The sequence below is a fragment of the Rattus norvegicus genome, chromosome 16 (assembly GCF_021556685.1).
Source record: "Rattus norvegicus strain SHRSP/BbbUtx chromosome 16, alternate assembly SHRSP_T2T, whole genome shotgun sequence".
Taxonomy (NCBI): Eukaryota; Metazoa; Chordata; class Mammalia; order Rodentia; family Muridae; genus Rattus; species Rattus norvegicus.
This window is the reverse complement of record NC_141549.1, coordinates 1,733,248-1,759,904: the sequence shown is the minus strand read 5'-3', so window position 1 is coordinate 1,759,904 and position 26,657 is coordinate 1,733,248. Positions and strand designations below refer to the sequence as shown.

The 26,657-nt window shown below is 44.0% G+C and overlaps 1 protein-coding gene and 1 long non-coding RNA gene across 52 annotated transcripts in view; one reads left to right on the top strand and one right to left on the bottom strand.

Annotated features, from left to right (window-relative positions):
* The window catches only part of Slmap (sarcolemma associated protein), a 118,084-nt gene extending 109,202 nt beyond the window's left edge, over positions 1 to 8,882 (top strand). For 25 of the 50 annotated variants that reach the window (XM_087587648.1, XM_087587640.1, XM_087587614.1 and 22 more), the window contains 3 exons: positions 3,751 to 3,885; positions 5,693 to 5,782; positions 7,081 to 8,882. In XM_087587648.1, coding sequence (XP_087443774.1) covers positions 3,751 to 3,885; positions 5,693 to 5,776 — 219 coding nt within the window. In that variant the 3' untranslated portion in view covers positions 5,777 to 5,782; positions 7,081 to 8,882. The remainder of the gene's footprint in view (positions 1 to 3,750; positions 3,886 to 5,692; positions 5,783 to 7,080) is intronic. The other 25 variants (XM_087587646.1, XM_087587626.1, XM_087587638.1 and 22 more) reach the window with 2 other exon arrangements.
* On the bottom strand, positions 1,857 to 26,206 carry LOC134482438 (uncharacterized). Of its 2 annotated transcripts, none has more exons than XR_015640159.1 (3): positions 26,072 to 26,151; positions 13,772 to 13,855; positions 1,857 to 2,001 (listed from the first exon to the last, which is right to left on the bottom strand). It is a non-coding gene; the product is annotated as an uncharacterized LOC134482438 (long non-coding RNA). The 2 variants fall into 2 exon arrangements; XR_015640158.1 differs by lacking the exon at positions 1,857 to 2,001 and adding an exon at positions 8,852 to 9,225 and having other exon boundaries at positions 26,072 to 26,206.
* Positions 26,207 to 26,657: the final 451 nt, after the last annotated feature.

Below are 26,657 nucleotides of genomic sequence, written 5' to 3'. Positions count from 1 at the left end.
AAAGTCACAGCCTCTGATGTGGTGGCTCATGCTTGTCATCTCCACCCCTGGGAGGCTGAGGCAGGAGGATTGCAATGAATTCAAGGTTACATAAGGAATCCTAGCTCAAAACACCAAAGTAAAGCTTATATACAGATAGGCATGGCACTATACAACCCCAGTCCTAGCACTTGAGAGGTAGAACAGGAGAATCAGGAGTTCAAGGCCAGCCTCAGCAACATAGTGAGTTTGAGGTCAGCTTAGGCTACATGAGATCCTGTATCAGAAAACAAACAAACCAGAAGGAAATTACTTGAAATTCACCTATATACAGGCAGACAAAAATGCCTGTTCTGTGAAACTGTATTTTCCCCCTCTGCTTTCTTTTCATCTTTACAAATACACTTATATTTTCATGCGATTTTTGCCTAAACCTTGATTTCATTAGCTTTTTAAATAGCTGTGTTAAGGAGGGTGAGAGATTGACTTTGAGAAGGACCTACCCATGGTCTTTCTGAGCAGGATGGGTACTATCCTTAAAGTTGACATCAGGGTGGTGCACATTGTATTCACTCCAGCTGACCGTCCTGCACTGGTTCCTGGCCAGTTCAGGATGCAGGTTAATAAAATCCATCTGCTCATAAGGAAGCCCCAGCTGCAGACATAAGCAAGATTCCTCCTAAGTTAGAGGGATGTAGAAGACAGCTCTTTGTCTTTAGAAATGGATTTTCTAAAAGTTGTTTTTAGAAAATTTGATTAATGCAAGTTTCTCTTTGCACTTTGCCTGGCGTGTCTGAATTTGGAAATGATTATTGTTCTTCTGTCCTTGTGCTTGTTTCCAACGGAAAAAAATGCAACAGTTTTTATATTTGTGTAGATACATTGATTTTTAAAATGTTATGCTTTACCTGGTTTAAGGATGTATATTTTAGGAAAATCTTCATTTTGTTGAAACACAAATTTTGTGCCAAAGTAAATATCCTAATTAATACTGTAAGCACTTTGTCTCCTTCCAGACCATGTGCCATAATTCTTTCAGTATTTGGGAAGAATTTGTGGTTGGAAGATGAGTCTGTCCTATGTTATGAATACGTCAGACATTTTGTTGCATTATTTGTTTGTCTGCTTCCAGTCACTGAATAATCAATGCCAAATGCTTTAACTGTTTCCACGAGTGGCAGAGGCATGTTGTCACAGCACCTAAGCTGCTGCTGGTCTTTGGATTGCATTAAATGCAGCATATTTAAAAATATGTCTGAACTTGTCAGTATGTTTCTTTTCTATTTTCTTGTTCACTGTTTTTCCTTGTGAAATAATCTATGGTCATCATATTCCTTTGTAATGTGAAATTGCTCTGTTTGTCTTCTGTCAATGTATTGGATACTAGTCTGTAAGTAAAATAGTTTTAATAAGGTTTTTTTATCTCTGTGTAACCCACTACAAATACATTATTACTTTTTAGTAATGCATATATACTTTTTTTTCAACATTTCCCTTTGCTCTCTGTTCTTTCATGGAATTGTGCTTAATGTACAAAAACAATCCTGATCCTGTGTCTTCTGTACTGGAAAGGGTTAAAGAACTGTAAGCTGAGCAACCCCATATAGGATTGCTTTCATGGAGGAGAGCTCCAGGGCTTGGTAATATTATCAATATTTCTATCTTAGGAGCAAAGTCACTGGTTACTTCCAAGTGAAAAAGCAAGAGGGAGCACAAGTGAAATCCAAGCAAGGTGTAGAGCTAAGTCTGTGGAGGGTGGCCTTCCTCTGCTGTTTAAAGCTTTATCTATGGCAAGTTTTCTATAAATAACTCCAAGGAAAAAGCATGAGAAGTAATTTTTAATGTTCAATAGTAAGAATTGTATATCATCTTTATATTTGATTTTATAAAGCATTTATTTTAATTTAGTGAGGCTATCTATGATCCACGAGTTCAACCAGTTTGTGGCAGTCTCCACACTTAGGAAGCTGAGAAAGAGGTCTTGAATTGGCACCAACCTAGCTCCACACACCCGTCTCAAACCTGCCAAGCAGAGAGTACATAAAACATTGGACATCACAGTCTATCCAGAAACAAGTGCCTCAGGATTGGTCTGAGGCTTCCCTGCCTTCCCCTAGCGCTCCTGCCTTCCTGCGCTGAAGCTGTGCAACAGCATTCCCCTGGCTCTGCTGCTCACAGTCCCTGACGGGGAGAGATGTTAGGGTTCTGCTGAAGAAGGCAGGCTGGACGTAAAAATGGTGGACAAGGGAAGGAGAGGAAAAGTTTGTCAACAAAGCGATTTTGACTTGTCCTTTACCTGGTGTTATTAGGTCACCTAGAACTGATTGTGTTCTAAGATGTGAAAACTAGACTATTATTATCACTGGACCTTTTCTTGGTAGCCTCCTAGTATAGCCTTCTGCCTTCTGGGAGAAATTCACAAACCATCACATCAAGTGAAAAGAACGCTGTCACAAAACAATGGATTTTAGTCTTTAGTTCTTTTTCTAGAGTGCTATGCAGGGCAATTCTGGGAATGTTCTTAGGTAACAAAACTTTCATATTTTTCCTTGTATCCTTCCTGGTAACGTCTATGTTGACTCTGACCTCTTCCCTACCCACTTCTCTTCTAATGTCTTTATATATTTTCATCTTTCTTTTTATTTTCTTTAAGTGTTGATGAGGTCCTCTCTGCTCCATGGTGTTTTTATTTCAAGAGCACATATACTATAAAGGCATCCTTTGTTAAGTTTAGGATATAGGTAGAGAAGAATTCACAATCTTAATTCTCTTAAGCCACGTTGGAAAAGAGGAGGAAACTTTCTGACATTACTCTCATGGGGTACTTGTTTTCTATTCAGCCCCATCTTCCTGTCTTCCTTCTGAAACACTCAGATGGCATAATGGGGCAGCTGACATAGAGACAGGGACACACCCAGCAGCAGAACAGTGTCCCTTTGGGAGCCTGGCCTTCAGTAAGTGACAATATCTAGAAATGGAACCAGTCTCGAATTCCAGCCTCCTGGAAACATTAAAGATCAAACCACATCGTGTGTATACATTGGTTTGTTCAAGGGATAGTTTATATGAAAATCATGCAATTTATATATATTCATGTCATATATAAGTATTACACACATGCATGCATACACAGTTTTCAAGAGTAGAAAATGGCTTGTTCCTTTATGGAACCTTTCCTGTTAGAAACAGATTTTTTTCTTTTTAAGTTTTTTTAAATTGGTGCTAATAGGTTTTAAGTGGTGTTTCCGATGCATTTCTCTTCCTTATTTGCTTAGAGAACTCTGACAGCTCACTGATGATATCCACCAGTGCTGAGGAGTGGAAGGCCTGTAGAAGTTAATGCCTTATTTTGAGTGAGCAGCTTGGCTAACAAGGCTTACTTTTAATCACCAGGAAATACACTTAGACCTAGCATTGCCATTTAGTTAGGCTATAGGATTTGTCTCATCTGTTTTCTTTTGCTCAAAGGAAAATTTTTTTCAATTTTCCCCTCTTCTCACTTGACAGAAGACATTGCCCTTTGTATTATAAACAGATGTTAGCACAGTATGTTCTATTCTTTGATTTAACACCAGGGCAAGAAAGTAATTACATAAATCAACATTAAAGATTTCTTACTGTGAGGGCCAGGGACTCTTACACTTCTCCATACAGAAAGACTTGACTTTGGTGTTGAAAAGTTATTAACCTGGTACATATGCCTGTCTAGAACCATAACTGCATACCCGTTTTACGTCAAGTCTGCACACTCTTTTTTTTCTTTGCCTTTAGTATGAAAAGACACAGACTGTACTCTCTGAACTGAAGTTGAAGTTTGAAATGACTGAGCAGGAAAAGCAATCAATCACAGATGAGCTCAAACAATGTAAAGACAACCTGAAGCTGCTGCGAGAGAAAGGAAATAATGTAAGTGTTTACCCACTCGGCTTAGGTTCCTCTGTGAGGAATGTCAGAGGCTTGAGGATGTCAGAAGACTTTATTATGCTGTGGAAAACTAACAGGCCTAGGTACCAAGGAAGTAAGCTTTCACTATGAGTATCTGTGGTAGAACCATTGTGCTGTGGGATTTCTTTCTTTTTAAGTAAGAGTTTGCCCCTTTAACGTACACCCATAGAAAACCTTGACACCTGCCTGGTGGAAAACAACTGTCAGGAAACAACTTAGAAGAACCTGGCTTGTGCAGCTGTGTCTGAGGTTCTATCAGTAGTCATCAGGCTTTTCTTTCCTGTTAGGAAGTGAAGCCTGTGCTAGGGGAGGTCAGTGACGGGCGTGGGGCATGCTGGGCCTTAGCATTAGGTTGTCCTGGAAAGCAAAAGCTTTGTTTACTCCTGCCCTCTGTCAGTATTCAGTCAGTTGACCCAGAGCTTCCTAATGTATGTTTGAGAGAGAGAGAGAGAGAGAGAGAGAGAGAGAGAGAGAGAGAGAGATGGGGGTTGCAGGCACAAAGATGAGAGAAACAATTGGCTGTAAATTTAGTTTGCTAACACTTGGTTCTCACTTGTTAGTCAGAGAGGTCTTTAAGACTGTGTTGTACTAAATAAATGTCCGTGTTGTTTGTTCTGGTGACCATTGCCTTTGTGGGCCCTAACTTAACTGATGGATGTTCAATGTGATCGGTTGTGCTCTGAGACTTGCTCCAAACTTTGTCACAGCTTGGACACTGCAGTGGATGTGAGCCACACGCTTCCTGTGGCTGCTTAACTTGCAGCGCAAGTGCAGACGAGTGATGTTGCATGGCCACCCAGTTATGTAGTTTCCACAGAATGCTCATGAGTTCACTTACTAAAGTTATAGGTTTTAGACAATAAAGGATGGCTGCTTAGGGAGGAGCCCTTTAGAAGTTGAGAGGTTGGAGGCTCTGCTAAACAAAAGTGGGTTGTATTTTTTATTGCATAGATTATAGAAATCTTTAAAATCAGATCATGATAGTTTGATTTCTTTTGTGTTAATTCATATCTGATTATAGAATTTCAGTCCACTTCCTGCTAAATTAACCTATAAAGACATCGTGCGTGATCAGAATGACCCTTCCCATGCTGTTACTATTTATACCAAACAATTTACCTTGAGGATGGATTTCCCTTTGTTTCATAGGCTTATAGTTCCAAATAATCCCCTTCCCTTTAAAGGAAAACAGATACATTTAGAACAAAGGAGGGCTGTGAGCTTCAGCTGCCTGTTTATTATGCACTGTGCTGTGTCTCAAGTTCTCATCATAATTAAAAGATATATTCTTAAACTTCAAAGCAGTGCTATCTCAAGAGAGAGAGCTTCAGTCAGTTGGAAAACGGGTTTTGGTGGAAGAACGGAGCACACCCTGTCCATTGCCATCGGAGCATATTTATCAACTAGTGGACTTCAGATATTAAACAAAAAATAATAATTACCAAAACAGAGCACCACTTGATAAACTGTCTTTGCCCTGTCTGGACTTGTTTCATTTCACTAGACTATTTGGGAACAAGCACACTGACCAGTGCCTCCAACTGTTCCATTTAAAGTAGTAGTTTCTCAGTGTACATGTCACAGCCCATCATTCTGAAACGTGTTAGATGTCTTTCAAATGTTTGAATTGGTGCAGAACCTGAATGGGATACTTCTGTTACCTCAGTCTTCCTTCCTTCTTCTCCAACCACCCCCTGGGGTCTAAATCATCTTACCTGATTTTTTTTTCATAGCACAAAATGATTTTAATATCCCTTCCCTTCTTCAGCCCTCCATATTACAACCTGTCCCAGCCGTTTTCATCGGCCTATTCCTGGCTTTCCTGTTTTGGTGTTTCGGTCCGTTGTGGTAGAGAAAGGTACAAGCACTACTGTTGGGTCCTTGTCTGTTTGTCCCTGTCACCTGTTTGTGCCATATTCCTAATAGACTGCATGGCAAAACCACACAGGTATTTGTTACCTGAAGCAAACCCTTCATTTAGTATGCTGTGTGTTTGTGTCACACTAATGAGCAGTCGGCTAATCACATAACGTTGTGTCTTGTTTCTGTTGTAGTATGCTAACCATGAATTAACCCTAAGCTAACCTGTTGTTAATGGACTTCCTTTAACTGAGTTTTTATCTCTAGCAAACTGGAGAAAGAAATGAATTCTACAGTATCACCAGCCATGCCCCCGTTATGTGTTCAGGCAGATTTGAATGAGAAATGAAGAGTTTGCAGCTAGCTATGTTTCCTCCCTCCCTCCCTTCCTCCTCCTTTCCTTTCTTCCTTTCTTCCTTCCTTTCCATGGTGTAGAGCTGTTTTTTTTTTCCTTTAATACTGTTTTCTGCGAAGATGAAAGAAAATGAGATTAATGTAATGAACCATTGGCTCACAGGTTTAACACCAATGAGAATTCACGTGTGAGAGTATAAGGAAGCTCTTTAAGATCTTTCTGAGCTCTGATCTGCAAGTTAGTAGTTCTCAAAATACTTTGAGAATACCAGTAAGAATAGAGGTAGCAACCAAAAATAAATGGATCTTATAAACCCTGTGAAAAGGCACTTCCTGTAACTGCACTTCCTGTAACTGGTGCTAGAGTTGTGCTCATCTGAGGAAGCCACAGGCAGTGCCTCTTGAACCTTCTCTGGTTTGCATCTTCTTTGCTTTTGAGTTCCAGGATCGAGCCTGAACCCGTTTCTTTGTATCCCCATCTGAAACTCTGGTTTTCATAGAGACAAACAAACTTGAGCAGCAGAGTGCTGCAGGCCTCAGTCTCCCTCGAGCTTGTGGATGGCAGAGTACATGCAGCAGGCAGCGAGCCCCCAGAAACACACACACAAGTAACTACTAAGGCTCAGCTCTAACGGGAAAGCTGTCCCGCCTTTCCTGGGACAGAGCGGTCCTGTAGTGTGCCTTCCCTTAGATTGATTCCATGCTACACTCTCCTTTACAGTGCAGACACTCGAGTTTTCCTAGGGTCTGTGTGGAGAGAGGTCTCTGGGGCTCAGCTCAGCAAAGTGTTGACTGTGTGTGGAGAGAGGTCTCTGGGGCTCAGCTCAGCAAAGTGTTGACTGTGTGTGGAGAGAGGTCTCTGGGGCTCAGCTCAGCAAAGTGTTGACTGTGTGTGGAGAGAGGGGAGAATGTGATACTGACTCTTGGTTTCTTTCCACACAGAAACCCTGGCCCTGGATGCCCATGGTGGCGGCCCTGGTTGCGGTGACAGCTATGGTGCTGTATGTACCAGGTCTGGCCAGAGCTTCTCCATGACAGTGTGTCTTGAGTCTGTACACCGTCCTCCCTCTAGAAGCTGGCACCACAGTCATGCTGGGGACAAGCAGAACCATTTTCTTCCTTTTTACCTCTTAAAACAACAGAGTGCAAGAAGACAGCTGTAGGGTCATTGCTTTAACTTATATCAACTCTATCTGTCTATAGAGAGGATATAAAGTTGTGAATTTATTCGGTTTTACATATAATTTTTAAATTAGTACGTTGAGATTCTGAATATTATGGTGGCCTAAAGTAGGCTTCTTAGTGCACCAAATTATTTATACCATAAATTTATAGATATTTTACTCTGAATTCTAATGGCCACACAATTCATTTTTCTGATTTGATAACTACTCAAACCAAACAACCAGTACATACATGGGAAGAGAGGCCCTGTGTGCTCAGTGCCTATCAGTCTGAATACACACACACACACACACACACACACACACACACACACACACACACACATATATTTTTTACATATTTACGCCATTTTTACTTGTTATAAAACCACTGAGCTATTGGGAACAAGACTTAATTATTTGTGTGGATTTTTTTTTTTTTTAAGGAAAAATACATTGGGAAAATATTCTCTTATAGTGATAATTCGGGGAATCCATACATGTTTGTTCAGCCTTAATGTGACTTGAAGATGGGAAGGACATCAGCTTTGAAAACTTTCCATGAGAGTTTGTGTTTTCTTGAGCAAACTGAAATATTACTGGGAGCAAAAACATAATTGCATAATTTCAGTGCAATCAACCAAACTGTTGAGTGAATTGGAATGTAACTTACTAAACCTTATGTATTTAAGAAATGTTTTCTTTGAAAGCCAAGCTCCCTTCTCATATACAGCAGTTTAGAAAGCATGATTTTTTCCTGTCATCTGTTCCTCCAAGCATGTTTAATTGAAGGAAGAATTATATCTGTCTAGTTAAGCTTTGTTGACTTAATTTGGTTTTGATGTGGAGCTAATTCACATTCAGGGCGAGCTGATGTTCCCAGCTAACAGATTTCTTGGTTGGGTATACAAATGGTCCTTCTCTCTTTGTTGTTGATTGGAACAGCACTCTTCCCAAGGTCGGTAGTGTTCTGCGCACAGTGACACACGTAAGCACTGCTTGGCATTGTGCATTTACACAGAGGTTAAGTTTAGCTGTGGTTTTGTGCGGCACCATAGTGATGTCAATATCCAAGTATCACATAGTTAAATTCCCTTCGGTCCATGGAGACTGGAGGGGAACATCAATGAATTGGCTGGAATACCCAGACCTAGCCACATATCGAGAAAGGAGTTTAGGATATCATTTGCTTTGTGATGTTTGGCAGTCATTGTTTTTACTTTAAAAGTTGTATTTAAAGCTATTGGGATTGTTGCCGGGAGAATCACTAGATTTATGGAGGAGTTAGCCACAAGTGACTTGTAGAAAATACTGTCGTATAGTCATTTTACCATTCTCTGTTGCAGCAAGCCACTCCACCACAGAGTGCTAATGCCATTGGCACCCAGCACCTCTTGTATATAGTTATTGCAAATACTGTTCTGAAATGCATAACTTCAAAATTACCTTTTTTAAAGTAAATAATTGTTTGAAATCTATTTTGTAAAGATAAAACGTACAATAGAATTTCTGGAGTACAGATTAAACTATTTGCACTAACACACGTGATGTGCATGATTTAATAAAATAACTTTAATCTCCCTTTGCATGTTTGAGTTGTACATCATTGAAGCTCTTAGTGCTGGCCCTGCCTTCAGCCGTCCTTAGCCCCGCTTGAAGTGACTTGGGGTTAGATGTGTGTTAGATGGTCTTTGGGGTTTAAAAGAAATCCTCTTACTCTTACTTCCTTCTTCCTTTTAATATCGTCATTGTTTAAATGTGACTTACTCGCCAGACTCATGGCATTACATGCGAATGTTGATATTTACTTTATCCAAATCAAGTCAGTGGGATCTTGTAGTTATTTCAGTTTTAAATAAGCCTGTTCATAACTAGCGTCTTTAGTGTGTCTCCTGCAGTTTCCTTCAGGTTCAGTAGAGCAGGGCTGTAATCAGATAGTAAGCACAGCAGTTAGAATCCACTTAAGACCACCCTGGACTGCAAAGTAAGGCCGTGTCTAAAGACGAAGACAAACAGAAGGGCCTGGTGCAGAACATGACACACATCCAGAGTGTTCTTATCTCTGGGTTTTACCGTCTTTGTTTTTCAGCGGCAAACCACTTTATTTTCTCTGAGTCTCATTCCCTCCTCTGGAAGCTGAGAAGAACAATGTCTACATTTTTGGTGGTGGTGTGAAAATGGAAGTGTTGTTTAAGCGGTGGCATGTTTATGGAGTGTCATAATGAACACTTACTGCAATAGTAAGGTTTTGGGGGAAAGAGTACATCTAACTTTAAATTAAGTGAGACAGCACTGTTCCTTCATCCTGCTCTCTTTGAGGAGTGCTGGCTTAGTAATAGGCTAATCGCTGTTTCGAAATTCCTTGTTTCTAATTCCACTTTGAATCACATTGTTTTTTTTTTTGACCAAAAATAGCATACTTTTCTCTCATGTCCATCACCAGCCTTCCTCGACTTCCCTTCCCAGACTGGGAACTTTGGCTTCTTCCAGCCATTGTGGTTTTTCTGCTACAAAAAAAGAAAGAGATCTACATACAGATAAACTGAGGTAAAACTGCAGGCTTGCTCCAAAAATGTACTTCTAAAAATTTTTTAGCGAACACGGTTATGTGCACAACATTTCAGATAATCAGGACAGTTAGTGTGGAATTAATGTGAGATAAATGATCAAAATGTCCAGGAGTAAGCTCCTGGCTGGAATAGTTCATGTAGCCACACTAGAGGTCATCCTCTGTGTGGAAAGTGTGTGGGAAGGACATGCATGCTATAGTAGAAAAACAAAACACCAAACAGACAGGTAAAGCCACGTCACCAGTGTTGGATTGTCCTGGTTCCACAAAGGAAAGCAATGGAGACCTACAGTGAGATGTCTACCTAAACCATAACAGTACGGGTGTGTGTGTGTGTGTGTGTGTGTGTGTGTGTGTGTGTGTGTGTGTGTGTGTGTGTGAGAGAGAGAGAGAGAGAGAGAGAGAGAGAGAGACAGAGAGAGAGAGAATGTATGTGTGTATGAGTGTGAGAGAGAGAGAAGGAGAGAGAGAATTTTCTTGTCCTTTGTGACTTCTGATTTATTTTTAGTAATATAATTTTCTTTGAGACAGGGTTTTGATATTTATCCAAGGCTAGCCTAGAATTCACTCGGTAGCCCAGGTTGGTTACTTTTGGACTTGCAATCTTCCTGTCTCTGCCTCCCATGTTCTGGGATTATAGGCATGGCTTCCGTGACATTTTCAAACTGAATTAAATTAGAAACAAAACTGATTTTGAGCCCTAGAACTTCATAAGTAACTTGCCTGTATTTAAAGAGACTAGTGTTTGTTTGTATTTGTGAATTCTGGATGTCACTAAATAATTTTAGCCCTAATTTTAAACACTCTACATGTACACATAGGGCTATAATTCTTTAAATACTCTACATGTACACATAGGGCTATAATTCTTAGAGGAGCCTTATTTAATGATAGTAACCTAGTTTCCCCTTTGCTTAGCAGGCAAGAGTTAGAGGTCCTGGAGTTAGAAGCTGAAAACCTAAGTTGTCCAGCCCTTCCTTCCTATGCTGTTCCTGTTGTCTTCAGATTTCCCTGGTTTGACGTTAACTCTTTAAAAAAAAAAAAAAATGGATGTTGCCTATGGGGCACTGAAGGGATTCTAGCTTGCCTTACTCTGGCACAGCTCATGCCTAGCAAACATGGCCTTACCCCTTTCTCCTATTCTCTCTGCTTTGCTAAAAACCCTAAGATTACATTCCTAATGCTAGCCCCAAGGTCCATTCCCTTATTTAGCCATTTCCTTCACCTGAAGCTGACTACCAAGGTCCAGCTATAAAAAGAATAAATAAAGTCCAGCAGTCAAAACCCTATCCATCTAATTAACATGCCCAATCAAAATACACCACTATATTCTAGCCCATTCTAATCACCCCCCCTTTTTTTTTTCTTAAAAATTACACCTGAAAGCTGCTGTTTTCTGCTTGAATCAGAAAGCAGCCACTTTAACTTTTCTTCCTTGCTTGATAAAGGACCTCTCTGTGAAAACGGGTGTTTGGGTGTGGCTTCTGCCCTAATCTAGGGGCTAGGAAGGGACACGCTGCTGTTCAGGGGTCTCCTGGCACCATTCTAGATCCTGGCAGTCCTCAGTCTCCGTCCCCACAGAATCATAGTATAGTGGGGATATCTAGAAACTGACAGTTACAATGGTGTGAAGCCATGGGGGACAGATGTGTCTCCTCTCTTTACCCAGTAACCAAGCTAGGCCTATCCAGGCTGGGAGTCTCTGTGAGTTGTGCTCCTTGATGGTCTGGGGAATAGGGTTGATGTCTGACTGGAAACACTGAGAGTGCATATGAATAAGAAGGCCTTTCAGGCCTTTCTGTATGCTGGAGTTTGGCACGGCTAAATCCTTTCTGCTCTACCTTTCGAACAGCTGACTAGTGAAAGCCTTTGTTCTGCTGGACTAGGACAGAGATTGTGTGGACCCATTAATAAACTAGAGGCCTGTTTGCTGGGTGCTGCTGCTTTGTGTACTGTGCAATGCTGCTTGTGCGGGAGATTAAACAGCTACACATTTCTTCTTCGAGATGGAACATATCTTAGACCAGGTCTCGTACATGATTTGCTATCCTGCCATGCCAAGGGCATTCCCAGATGATTAGAAGGCTGAGGGCGTGGAAACCAATAGGTAGCAACAGTAGAGAGCCGAGTTGCAGACTACTAGTTGTGTTGATTTCAGCAAACTTCCGAATTGGTGAGACTTGATTTTTATGAAGTATATCAAAAGAGGCTTCTATAAGAATTGCACCCTTTCTCTGTGTCATCATCAGTATGACTTCTGAAGTCGGAGGATTTCCAAAATGAGAGAGCCTAAGAAACACATTTCTCTGGATGGTGATTCGTCAAGGCTGCCTCTGCCTCCCAGGAAAACTGTTGTACCTACAATTTAAACTTAGGAATGGTTATCAGTATTTCTCAGTTTTCCATTGTCTTCAAACTCTTGTCCTTTATCTCCAGCCACTATCTGAACATCCCTAAGATGGTTTGTCCGTTGTTCTTCCCCTGGCAGTCACCGCCCTCCTTTGCAGTCCACACTGAACTACAAGCTCACTGATGTCTTCTAAATATTGGGTCTTTCTGCACATGAGTATAACTAAGGCCATGTAGCTCCTTTTGCAAGGTAGATGTTCAAGAAATGGAGCTAAATCTGAACCCTACTTGCTGAGTTCCAACCATGAATGGCACTTAGTGTGACTCTGCCCTCTGGATTGAAATACAAGCAACCGATCCACAGCAGCAAATGTTTTGCTACCGTGGAAGTTGATTTTATTGTGGGAAGAGACCTTGTTTCTTACACATTTTTAAATGACTTATTTCATGTGCGCCAATGTTTTGCATGCTGAACGATGTGTGTGTCAAATGCTTGTGGAAGTCAGGAGATCAAATCCCTTGGAACTGGAATTATGGGTAGTTGTGAGCCACTATGTGGGTGCTGGAAACCAAATTTGGGGCCTCTGGAATTACAGTAAATACTCATAAGTATTTACCATTACCCCAACACGTCTTAGAAACTTTTATACTTAACTAAAATGTAAGCCTCACAATGAAAAACTTTGAACTGATTTTAAGACTTTATAGTAGCCATCATGAATATACAGAATAGCCTGGCTTAGGCCAGCAGTGCAGGCAGATGTGATGAGATATAAATCTGAGGCAAGGGGGCTGGAGACATGGCTCAGAGGTTAAGAGCACTGACTGCTCTTCCAGAGGCCCTGAGTTCAATTCCCAGCAACCACATGGTGGCTCACAACCATCTGTAAAGAGATCCGATTCCCTCTTCTGGTGTGTCTGAAGACAGCTACAGTGTACTTATATATAATAAATGAATAAATAAAAAAATAAATAATTAATTAAATCTGAGGCAAGGGATCTACAGCCGCCAGCTCTACACTTAAATCCCCAATCATGGGCAGCCACAGGCTGGACGTCTGTCCAACATGAGAGGCACAGAGGCGTCTGAGCATAGCTCTGACAACCACCTGAGCAAGCAGGCCCTGAAGCCCAAGTCCACCCTCAAATTCAGAATCTGGGGCTCTTCTCAGCACCAGAAGAGTGATCCCAACAATGACAGTCCCAATGGTAGCCAGGTGCCAGAGAGACTCAGCTCCTACATGATAATTCTCCACTATCACCACCTTCCCTGGGGTCCTGCAGAAGCTAAAGAAAGGAGATGACCTCAGCTACCTGGATGAGGGGTATTTGTCCACCTGGACCATGCTTGAGAAATGCCCTCAGAGCTGTGCTGCTTGTGGGAGTCCTGTGTGGGATCACTGGTTCCCACCAGGACATTCTCCATATATCACAATTCCTGCTGTGGGTTTTCCCCCTCTCACGTTGTTTTGCCTGTGCACAGCAATCAAAGAGAAGAGTGGTATGTTAGATATGTCAGACTTAAAAGCTGAGAGGATAGCGATGTGCTCACCGGCCTGCTCTGTTGCTGTGCTTCATCCTGTGCACCCTGGTATTGTTGAAGTGAAACTTTTCCACACGATGTTGGCACATTTTCCTGAAATATGCAGAGGGCTCAGTGGTACTCACCTCTTGGAGATATCAGTCTTATGGACCAGAATTTTGTTCTTTGGTTGGAGATCCTGGTAGCTATGGGCAAGAGCTTCCATAGTCACCACCACTCCTATCCTTGTTTCTACTCCACAAATACCCCTGACATACGAGCCTTACCACTTGGTTCATCCATTGCTTGGCTGCCCCTTTGGTTTATGACCCCAGAACAGCAAGCAAGGCTGCTATCTTGGCCGGGATTAAAAGATGGATACTTCAGGAGTGGCTGAGTTTTTGGGTTCCTAGGTTCCTGTTTAAAATGCTGACTATGAAGCTTAATGTACTGATGATTAATTATCAAGTAATACTACCAGGACACTAAACCTGATGCTTCTAACCTATTCTAATATATTATTATTTAAAATGTAAAGTTTTTGAGATAATACATACTTTAATTAGTGTGATGGTTTGTATATGCTCGGCCCAGATAGTGGCACTATTAGAAGGTGGCCCTGTTGGAGTAGGTGTGTCACTATGGGTGTGGGCTTTTAAGACCCTCCTCCTAGCTGCCTGGAAGCCAGTATTCCACTAGCAGCCTTCAGATGAAGATGTAGAACTCTCAGCTCTGCCTGCCTGGATGCTGCCATGTTCCTGCCTTGATGATACAGGCCTGAACCTTTGAACCTGTAAGCCAGCTCCAATTAAATGCTGTCCTTTATAAGACTTGCCTTGAGATTGGGGAAAGATCTTTACCAATCCTACATCCGATAGAGGACTAATATCCAAGGAACTCAAGAAATTAGACTCTAGAAAATCAAATAACCCTATTAAATAATAGGGACAGAGCTAAACAAAGAATTCTCAGCTGAAGAATATCAAATGGCAAAGAAACACCTAAAGAAATGTTTAACATCCTTAGTCATCAGGGAAATGCAAATCAAAGCAACCCTGTGATTCCACCTCACACCAGTCAGAATGGCTAAGATCAAAAACTCGGGTGACAACAGATGCTGGCGAGAATGTGGAGAAAGAGGAACACTCCTCCATTGTTGGTGGGATTGCAAGCTGGTACAACCATTCTGGAAATCAGTTTGGAGGTTCCTTAGAAAACTATACCTACTACCTGAGGACCCAGCTATACCACTCCTGGGCGTACACCCAAATGATGCTCCAACATATAACAAGGACACGTGCTCCACTATGTTCATAGCAGCCTTATTTATAATATTTAGAAGCTGGAAAGAACCCAGATGTCCTTCAACAGAGGAATGGATACAGAAAATGTACATCTACACAATGGAATACTATTCAGCTATCAAAAACAATGGCTTCATGAAATTCATAGGCAAATGGAATGAATTAGAAAATATCCTGAGTGAGGTAACCCAGTCACAAAAGAACATATGGTATGCATTCACTGATAAGTGGATATTAGCTCGAAAGCTCGGAATACCCAAGATACAATCCACAGACCACTTCCAAGAAGTTGGAAGACCAAAGAGTGGATGCTTCACTGCTTCTTAGAAGAACAGAATAGTCACAGAAGGAAATACAGAGACAAAGTGTGGAGCAGAGACTAAGGGATAGGTCATCCAGAGACAGCCCCACCCTGGGATCCGTCCCATATACAGTCACCAAACCCAGATAATATTGTGGATGCCAAGAAGTGTATTCTTACAGGAGCCTGATATAGCTGTCTCCTGAGAGGCTTTGCCAGAGCCTGACAGATACAAAGGCATGTGCTCACAGCCAACCATTGGACTGAGAATAGGGTCCCCTATGGAGGAGTTAGAGAAAGGACTGAAGGAACTGAAGGGGATTTCAACCCCATAGGAAGAACAATAATATCAACTTAACCAGACCCCCAGCGCTAACAGAGACTAAACCACCAACCAAAAAGTACACAAGGAGGGACCCATGGCTCCAGCCACATATGTAGCAGAGGATGGCCTTATTGGGCATTAACGAGAGGAGAGGCCCTTAGCCCTGTGAAGGCTCAATGTCTCCATGTAGGGAAAGCCATCAGGGAGATGGGAAGGAGTGGATGTTTGGGTGGGGGAACACTCTCAGAGGCATGGGGAGGTGGGGAGGGATAGGGGGACTCCAGAGGGGAAATCCAGAAAGAGGATAACATTTGAAATGTAAGTAAAGAAAATATCAAAAAAAAAAAAAAAGACTTGCCTTGATCCTTGATCATAGTGTCTGTTCACAACAGTAAAACCCTATCAAAGACAATTCAGTTGAACCATTTCCTACCTCCCCCATATATTTTTAAAAACATGAAAACATGTACATAAAATATATAACTTTATGTATCATTTTAAAAAGTAATAGACATTCTAAAACAAAAATAGCAGACATGGCAGAATCTTATAACTTGGGGTAGAGAGTGCATGGATGATTCATGTCATCCGCTGTACTCAGCGTCCCCAGGGCATCTGGAAGCAGACTGGCCCTAAGCCCCACTGCCAAGTTGACCCATGCTTTGTAACATGCTTTGTAAACTGTTACCTTTATGTTGCCTTTACCATGCCTTTTCCATTTAGATCCTTGAAACACATTAACACTAACTTCTACAGCTGTATTTCCTCCACACACTGAAGTCCTCCAGACAAAGGAGCAACCACATACAGACCTTGACTGTTTGGGCCTCAGGCATTTTATGACAGTATTCCTGGTGCTAACAGCTAAGTAAATAGGGATTCCTATTCAAGCAGTGCTATGGCATTCAGTAAGACACTCCCTGAGTCAAACATGTTACTCTCACCCTCCTGGCTGTTCCACTATGATTCTGTTTCTTGGCAGGTGTTCCTGCTGAGAGCAGTGGACTCCCAGGTTTTGTGTGGAGGTGTTGGCCAGGGGATCATTCCTAGCCCAACTGCTTGAGCAGTCAGATTGAGCAATCAGATGTCTTCTCCAGGGAGCAGACAGAGAAGGTGAAAGGGATTGAGACTTCGGAGGCAGCCTATGAAACCGGGAAAGATCTAACTTTAATGCTGCAACAGAAAGCCTTGCCAGATGGGACTGTGTCTGGTGGAGTGGACTAATTTTATGCAAATGCTAGCCCTGGAGGACCAGCAGGGTTTACGGAGGATGCTGAAAGGAAGTTATCGGATGGGGAAAATGACGTAACAGTGAGCTAGCCCTAAAAAGACATTTTTACCAGGCCCTCTACAGGAGAGGGGCAGAGAGAATGCAAGACCCAGAAGAGCTGGAGAAGGGCTGTGAAATGCCATCCACTATGAACTCAGTACTTCCAGCTACTGGGTCTGAGCAAGACACTTTGTCAACCATCAACCGTGAATAGGAGAGCTATTCATTGGGCCCTTCTTCCTGCTGAACTGTTGGCTACTGACAGATTTGGAGACAGGGGGATTCAATGTCTACCATTTTGTGTTTCCTATCCAGCACACCAGGCTCCAGCAGATTACTCCAACTCCACACTCACACAGATGTCCCTAGTCAAGCTCAGTGGCTCACAAAACAAAAAAGATAACGTGGGGAAGGGGGTAGGGCCGGGGACATAACGGGGTGGAGGGATAAGAACAATTGGAATGCATTGGATATATATACGAAACCGTCAGCTTCAGTAACAGTGTAGTCAACAACAAAACGGACTGCCTAGGGAGGTGCCTAGAACACAGAGTGAATCCACACTCTTGGTTGTTTGCATGCTTTGAGCAGAGAGCATCTGTGTCATGCTGTACTGCAGGAGGTTTATGGTTCTGTCCCTCTGTCTCCCAGTTTCCTCAAAAATGACCACAGCAAGCCATACGTTGACACATGCTGTAATTTCAGCACCTAGGAGACCTAAGGAGACACTGGGAGATCAGAGTCATCCTGGGCTACCTGGCAAGAACGTAAATGAACAAAGCAAAGGAAACAACAAAACCAGAGCCACTGGTTTTGATCCACAGGGTTGCATGAGGTCATTTTCCCGTAAGTATGTGCTATACTTTAAGCATACCCCTCCCCCGTCTTCTACTGTCCTTTCGCTTCATGCCTGTCCCCTCCCTGCAACTTTTATCTCTCAAGACTGGCCTCAGATTTACAGAAATCTTTCTAACTCCCTTTCTTACTGCTGGGGTTACTTTTTATTATAATTTTGTATTTATTTTTTTACCATGAATGCTGGTTTCTTCACTTAATCTGGCATCTGAAGGGTAGAGGGAAGGACATCTTAGAGATCTGAGGGAATTAGTCGAGACTTCATAGTGTTCTTTCCTCACCACTAGACCCTGTCATGGACAGAAACCTACACTTAAGAATTGTGGGAAACAAAACAAAACCAAATTGGAATGTCTATGTAGTTATCCTCAATCAATAAAATTGCGGTTATGAAAGAAAAAAGCGGGAACATCTTCCTGTTTATTTCTAGATGGAGTGTGAGCATTGTTCTGCCCTCAAAGCCAAACAGGATTTAGGGAAGGTGGCCTCAGTTAAACCTAGTCAATTAAATCTAATCACAGGCCTTGAAACATTTTTACTGTCCTGCAGAACCTGGAAAGGAGAGGTTACACAGTTGCCCAGCAGGGATGCCTTCTTGCTCTCAGCCTATTGTAAGTAACACTTGCGTTAGGAATGTCTCCTGCATGTGCCTGAATGCTATACCCTGGTCACCGAATTCTCCTATCCATCACCATGTTCCCAAAGACTATAAAATGTAGGGGCTCCCAGAAGAGCCAAAGGTAACGTCTCTTACAGGTAGACTCCCCAATTTTAAAAATTGATGTCTGATAGACAGACTGGCAAATAAAAAAAAAAACTTACCTTTTAGGAATATCCAGTTATCACATGTTTTGGCAGGCATAATGGTGTACAGAGAGGATGAAGCAGGCTTTTGAGTTCAAGGTGAGCCTGAACTATGAACTATGGACCTCAAAACAAATACACAGAAAAGGTTGGGGCTGGAGAGATGGCCCAATAGTTAAGAGCCCTGGATAGTCTTCCAGAGGACCTATGTTGGATTCCCAGGATCCACATGGTGGCTCACAACTATCTGTAACTTCTGGGGATCTAGTACCCACCCTGGCCTCCAAATGCACCAGGTGTACACGTGGTACACAGGTATACATGCAGGCAAAACACCCATATGCGGAAACATTCCAGAAAGACTCAAAGTGCTCCTAAAAACTCAAGAGGGATCCATGTACCTCCCAGAACAGTGGCCCTGACCTATGCTTATCTGTCCATTGTATTGGAAAACATCAGCGGCAGAGGCCATCCACCTTCTGAGAGGACAGGAGACCCAGCAAAGTACAACATGTCTCATGGAAACGAGCTGTGAAAATCTCCAGCCGGAGCCCCAGACACCCGGGAGATTGACACCCCCTCGTGGCACAAACATTTTTGCTATGTTAGATGTTCTGGTCCCAGGCAAGTCACCAGCAGGAGACGGTTTCCTCAGTCAGCTCCTTGCACTTGTCCAAGGCCTCACTTATCTCCGTCAGCAATTTCTGCAGGTCTGACCTCATCTGCTCACACTACCTCCTCTGCATCCCAAGCTCAAAATTCAATCTGGGGGAGGGCCTGGACCTCGGCGCAAAGAATGTCACAAACAGACCACAAGGACCACATGCAGTGCAGCTCACACTGGAGGTCCCAGACCTCAGCACTGGAAAGTCTGAGACAGGCAGATCCTCATGGCCTACCACAGATCCTGCACTTCCAGAGTCTGGAGGGACTCCAACACACACACACACACACACACACACACACACACACACACACACTAAGAGTATGAGGAACCAGATCAGAGAGGAGGAGTTATGAACTTATGAACTCCTGGCCTTTCAGTCACACACTGACATGGACCAAATGGAGCCATGTCCCGTCCCTCCTGCTGTTGCCAAAACCCAGGACCCAAGCACCTGCTGGTTAAATACAAAGTCCATCACAAACACACAGGACCTAGCATCTCCCACAAGCCAATGCCAGTCAAGGCATCTTGAAGTGCATGTTGAGAGCCGCACACTACTGTTCCTGTCCCCAGACTGTGATTGAGGATACAGGCTCTGCTTTTCATTTGGAGGAAGCAGAACAGCCTGTGTCCCCAAACCGCTCCTAACCTGGCTTCAAGTTCTGCTTCTTAGACACACTCAGGAAAATTAGTGGGCATGAGGACATCATGGAGGTTCAGCTTCCTGTCCCTGAGGAGAGCTAGGCTTGACACAGTGGTGACAACATAGCCAGGAGTGAGCTGGGCATGTTAGCCACCTGTTGCTCAAATCCTTGACTGTCTGATGGGTCAATGACACCCTGCAGCTCATCTGTCTCACAGGCTGTCTCTCCACCTTCTGCACATGCTGCTCCTGCTCAGTGAGGAGGGAGGGTGCAGATGATGCCTCCTGAGGAGTCCCTGTAGGTAAACACAAGAGACCTACAGAGTTGGATTGCACGGGGCCAGAAGAAAGAACGCAGAGTCCCCAGATAAAGCCTGAGGGAGAGGGAGTGCTGGGTGATGCCAGGAAAGAGCAGGGAGAGGAAACTGGAGCTGAGGCCCCTAAGTCACTTCCCTGTCCCCAGCCACCATGGAGATGCATGTGCTGCACTCCCTACTGTAGTCCCTTTAGCCACAGAGAGCAGAAGCTGGCCCAGTCAGGAAGACTTAGCAGAAAATGTCAGGTCATAGCTAACGTGATGGAGGTAAATAGTGAAGTCTCTCATCATTACCAGCACGAGCCCTGACACGTGTACCTGTATGTCTGAGACCTTCGTACATCTAACCCTAACCTTAGAGGGCCACGTCCTTACTTTCTGAGTGCCTTCTGGCCTTCATTGCCTCTCAGAATGAACGTAATGGGCTACCAGAGGAGCAGCTGCACCTTGTCAATTCCTGACTCTGCCAAATGATCTATCAGAAATCCTTGACCTGGGTCTGCTCTGTAGGAACCCAGAGAAGCAGGGTAGGTCTGTCACTTCCCAGAGTCTCTCAGCGGCTGAGTCCCACTACAGGAAGATCTAGATAAAGGTCCACCTCCCTCAATCTTCCCCTCCTTTCTTCTCTCTTCCCCTCCGTTCCCCCGTTCCTCCCCTTCTCCCTTCCTCTCAGAACTCAATGCCTGTTTTCCAGAAGCATTTGTTTCTTCCTGCTGTACGTTGATATTGAAGGACAGCTTCCTTCTGCTTCTCTCCAGTCTCTCTAAGCCCTCCAGTCTCTCTCCCAACTACACTCCTCACTCTTGCCAACACGTTTATGGGTAAAGCCTGTAGTCACTGACTGAAGGATTAATGAATGCAGTTGCTGTTGCCACAACACAGGTGACATCACAAAGAATTCCAAGGAATCTCCAGGATACAACAGAATGTTCAGAAGATGGATTTTTAGATCACCTCCAACTCCACCAGCCCACAAATATGTTACTAAATCAGCGAAGCCAAATGCCCTTTCCAGGGGACTTCCCTGAGAGCCATTCCTCTACCCCATTCCACTATCAGAGTTCCCTCTGCTTCATCACAATGTGTCCCCTACTCCATAGAAGGCTCACTTGCCAAGCGTAGTCCAGGATGACTCTTCTCCTCATGTCCTTTATTCAATAATATGGGAAATACAAATGGTTAGTGAATTCGGTCAGGATGCTGGGGAGGAAATATCAGTGCCCTGAGGTGAGCAGCACCTAGATCCACAGGGCGTTGTGCAGGTGGTGGGTGACTGTGGCTGTCCTGTCAGAGCAGAGGTGAGCTCCGTAGGCAATGAGGGAAGATTTCCTAACTGCGTTAGCAGAGCACATTCCAGCCATCATGACGTTAGCAAAGGTGTGACCAACTACTGACAGGAGAGCTGGGAGACAGTGGGGACTGGGCTCCCCAGGTCAGCCGTCAGACAGTAAGAGCAGACACTCACAGGAGGAGTCATGGCCCATTCCTCAACACGAGGTCGAGGAAAGACGCAGGCGAGTGAGATGCCAGACAGGGGTATGTAAGGGCATCTCAGTGGGAGAATCTAACAACCCCATCATGGGGAGAATATGTGGTATGTCACTGCTACTTTACCCAGAGCTACACAGGAGCCAAAGTCCTTGATCAGAGCCACCTGTGACAATGCAAATGCCACCATGGTAAGAGGACTGAATCAGCCAGAGCCACGCTGACTCCACAACAGCCTCAAACCTGCAGGTTAGGAGACTAGGCCTACGTTTCTGTTTCCCAGAACTGGAAAAGTCCAAAACCAGTCAATTCCAGGAAAAACTTCCCCTCAGGAAGCTGTCCCAACACTTAGTGTGAGCCAATCACAAGGGCAGCAAATAGGGAGCTGTAGATGCTGCCCCACCACCTAGCTTGAGCCAAGTGTGGTCAGCAAAAGCAGCCCTAATCTCACAGAGCTTTAACCAATCACAAAGGTAACCAGACCCATGAAGAAAGAGAAAACCATCAAGACCAAAAAGGAAAAGTCACCCACTCCTCCCCTTACAGGCTTTAAGTTGACCCTGCAGAGTCCACACCTCTGTCTTCCTTGCTGATGTATGGTGGACCCCTGCATGCAGGTTCTCCTCTGTTGTTGCACACTATTGGAGTATGGGGTACCATTCTTCGTGAATCACAGGCCCCTATGAGGAAAGGTGACACAGCCAGCCTTATATACAAATCCACTGCAACAGAAGCACGGAAGGGAGAGGGCAAAGGGGACAGATTACTAAGATGCCTTTGCCCCAGAGCTTAGTGTCTCACTTCACCTTTAAACTCACTGATGGCCCTGCAGTGAAGACCAGGATCACGTTGAGCCTGGATTGCCACACCCCACAGAGCTACTGTACTCTACCCTACAGGTGACTTCTGTGCCTTCCTGAACCCTATACTGTATGACGGATCGGTGGACAGTGCCTTTCTGATGTTCAAGTCCCAATCCAGTTAAGGGGAATGTGAACCTGGTTTGGAAATAGGATCTTTGAGAGGCTAGTGTTGAGACCACAATGTAGTTTGTAGACCTTCTCTGTGATCTCTCAGGCTGACTCTGCCCATGAAAGGACATTGCAGAGACCCATGTGGGATAGCAGGGAACTCAAGGCTTCTGAGATCAAGACCAGTGAAAACAGACACTTCTCATTTTTATCACTGAAGCCGTCTGTGATGGCAAGTCCTGGTTGTCTAGCTGTCTACTTCAGGAATTTACTGAAACACAACTTTACGGGGCACACGTCTGATCCATTTTTCCTTAATTAACTACTTGAACTGGGACCATCCTGTTCTAACCTGGATTTTTGAGGTGGGACAATAAACCTTCAATCTTTCTCTTTAGTGAGACGAAGAGCCAACTTTACTCTCAGCCACCACACCCTCTGTTGGCAGGATGCATGAAGATCATAGAAGAGGGAAGCTCTCCCTGCCTGCCTGCTTGTCACTGTGCTCCTTAAAGAGTCCATTTCTTCACTACTCTTAGAGCCAACTTCTTCATCGTTCTGAACTACAGGCATATACTGTAGGCCAGATGAGACATCCAGCCACTTCAGCAGCTGAACTACAACCAGATTCTTGTGTCTTCCTTCCATAAATAACCATTGTTCCATTGTACAGCCCATTATTGTTTCTAATAAATTCTTATATCTTTGGTTTTGAGCCTAGCCTTTAAAGGCTGAACCATCTCACCAGCCCTAAAATGTGTAGCCCAGGCTGGCCTTGGGCTCATTGTCCTCACACCTCTGGCTCCTTCAGCAAATCACATTGGCATGTGGCACCACAACTGGCAAGAAAAATTCCTAATAAATCATATACACATACATGAGATTTGCATATATGTTTCCATTTAAATACATATGAATATATTTATTAAACATAGAGAGAGACAGAGCAAGGAAGGGAATGCGAGGTTCTCTAAGTTGTTCCTCCAGAGAACTTTCACTAATACATAGCAAACAAGAGGTGAACTCACGCTACCTTAAACATATTCAAATACCGTGAGGGAATATGAAAGGCTTACTTGGGTACATAAGAAAATCAAAGAATGTTCCTCCCAGCTCTCTTTCTTTCCCACAGAGATAAACACAATCACATTTTCTTCATGTCCTTGATTTCAAATACGTTCATTATCATGGTTTTTGTAACTCTTTCTTGAAGGACATCTATCGAGAAGAACATTCTGACACTGACCTATCTGGCATTCACATCTTGCTTACACAGGCTCCCACAGGAGTTTCGTAGCAAGATGTACCTAAACTGGCATAAAAACTGAATTCGCAAGTGGGAGTGGAACACAGTTCTCTGGTGGAGGAAGAGGTGTTGCAGCCAGTAGATTGTCTGTGCTGTGAGTCAGGTTTCTTCATGAATCCAGGAACTGTGTGAACACACACACACACACACACACACACACACACACACACACGAGTGTGCACACATGAACAGAAACAATACAAGGGAGAAATGGATGGAGGACATACGGTAATCTAGAAGGCAAGGTGTGGAGGATGCCTACAGAGATCAGAACTAGAGAGGGAGACTTGGAAACAATGGTGTCCTGATGCTTTGAGAGAACTTGCTGATGTGAACAATGACGTGTGCGGCAGCACAACTCTATGTGCTGACCTCCAGCTGAAAATCAAAGAATCAATTGCAAGTGACTGCTGCTCAAATCTTTGACCTGTCACAGAAGACTTGAGGTATCTTCAGTAGACGCTAAGGTGCAGCAGCTGAGGGACAGCGCCTTCTCTACACACCACTTCTTCACAGTCCAGCCCAAGCACAGTGAAGTATGATCAGGAGTGAACAGACAGACGAGAATTGCCCTGGCTGCTTCAGAAAACCCAGGCTTGGAGGTCAATGTCCATATAGGTTTGTAGAGAGGTGGATATGGTTTCCTCTGGTTCCCTTAGCACGTGCTTCAAGAGACCAAGCACACAGCCTCCTCAGGCACCAAGGACACAGCCTCCTCAGGACCAAGGAAACAGCCTCCTCAGGCACCAAGCACACAGCCTCCTCAGGCACCAAGGACACAGCCTCCTCAGGCACCAAGCACACAGACTCCTCAGGCACCAAGGACACAGCCTCCTCAGGCACCAAGCACACAGCCTCCTCAGGCACCAAGCACACAGACTCCTCAGGCACCAAGGACACAGCCTCCTCAGGCACCAAGCACACAGCCTCCTCAGGACCAAGGACACAGCCTCCTCAGGCACCAAGCACACAGACTCCTCAGGCACCAAGGACACAGCCTCCTCAGGCACCAAGGACACAGCCTCCTCAGGACCAAGGACACAGCCTCCTCAGGCTCACAGCTGCAGAGGAGCCAACTTGGCTTCAGAACACTGAAGGTTGTGTTTATAGAAGCTGGGAGAAAAACCCCAAAGGCCACAAGAACTCACAGGCTGCAGATGCCCAGATATCCGTCTATCTCACACTGCACATGGCCTTAAAGAAGCCATGTAGGGTTACAAAGTCACCAGACTCAAGAGTAACCAGACTTACAGCCCAGAACACCCGGAGCTAGCAGCTAAGAGCAAGTCTTTGTGTGGATCCAGTGTTTTGCACAGGGCTTGCCGTAGTAGGGTTCTGCCTGCCACCCACACCTGCTGACTCAGAGACCTACAGTGGTCAGAGTAGTTCTGTGGTAAAACCTGAGATCCTAAGGCTTGGACAGAGCATTTTACTTGTCCTCTAATTAGTGCCAGATAGCACCTGCTACTAAAGGAATCTACTGGGCAGGAAGTACTTTTATTTCCTGTCCCAAAATGTTGCCACTTCACTATTCTGTCCCTTCTTCTTCAGTCTTATTTCCCTGACAATAAGAGTAAAAGCCAAGAGCTCTCAGCAAACAGCTCTGCCCTTCTGTGTTAGCTAGCACTTTACTCCTGTGAACAGACACTATGACCAAGGCAACTCTTATAATGGACAACATTAAATTGGCAGCTAGGATGAGAATTTTAAAGCCTAATTCCACAGTGGCACACATACTCCATCAAGGCCACACCCACTCCATCAAGACACACCCACTCTATCAAGGCCACACCTACTCCAACAAGACCACAACTACTCCATGGAGGCCACACCTCCAAATAGTGCCACTCCCTGGGTTAGTCATACTCAAACCACCCCACCTTCCCAGCTCTTAACTTCTGAGATAGATGGAAAACTTGACTTTCAGGAATATAGTGAAGTCCAGTTGCTTCCTAGCAGATCGAGGTCCTGTTTCCAATTTCTGGAAAGGTCAGCTCCAGCCCACCTGCTCCAGGAAGCTTCAAATTTTCCCCAGAACTCACTGCACCTTCCCAGATTGATTTAATTCTTGCTGTTTTACCAGGAGTCTGAAGGCCAGCGTCCTTCTCCTCCTCTCTGCTGTCTCTGTGCTCTCCGTTCTCTCTCCCAAGTGACCTGCTCAGTGTTGTCAACATGTCCATGGTGCTGAACAAATACACCAAGAGCAGTTGTCACCCTACATTGTGACATCACAGAGTGTGGCAGGGCTCCACAGGATACAGTAGAATCATCGTGACTCCACATTCCTAGGTGATTTCCCAGTAACGCTTGAGGTGGGTTTTCTTGGTTCTACAGCTTCTGGTTTCAAATGTAAAAGGACAACAAACCCTAAAAAAACTTCTCAAATTGAATAAAGAAATAACAGCAATGTATTTCCATGACTACATCAGGGGAGAGTCCAGCAAAGCTGAGCAATGAGAAAGCAGGACTGTGTCCTGACCTCTGTGGGTCTAGACCTGTCTCACAGGCAGGTGTGGGCATACCTTAGGATCCTCTGTAGAGACACAATGAGGCGAAATGTCTGCTAAGGAGCCAGAGCAGCACTGTGGAGACCCCTCAGTGCAGGAATTAACAGACTCTAAGTTCTCCATCCAAGGAGCTCCTGCTGAGGCCATGGGCCTTGTCTG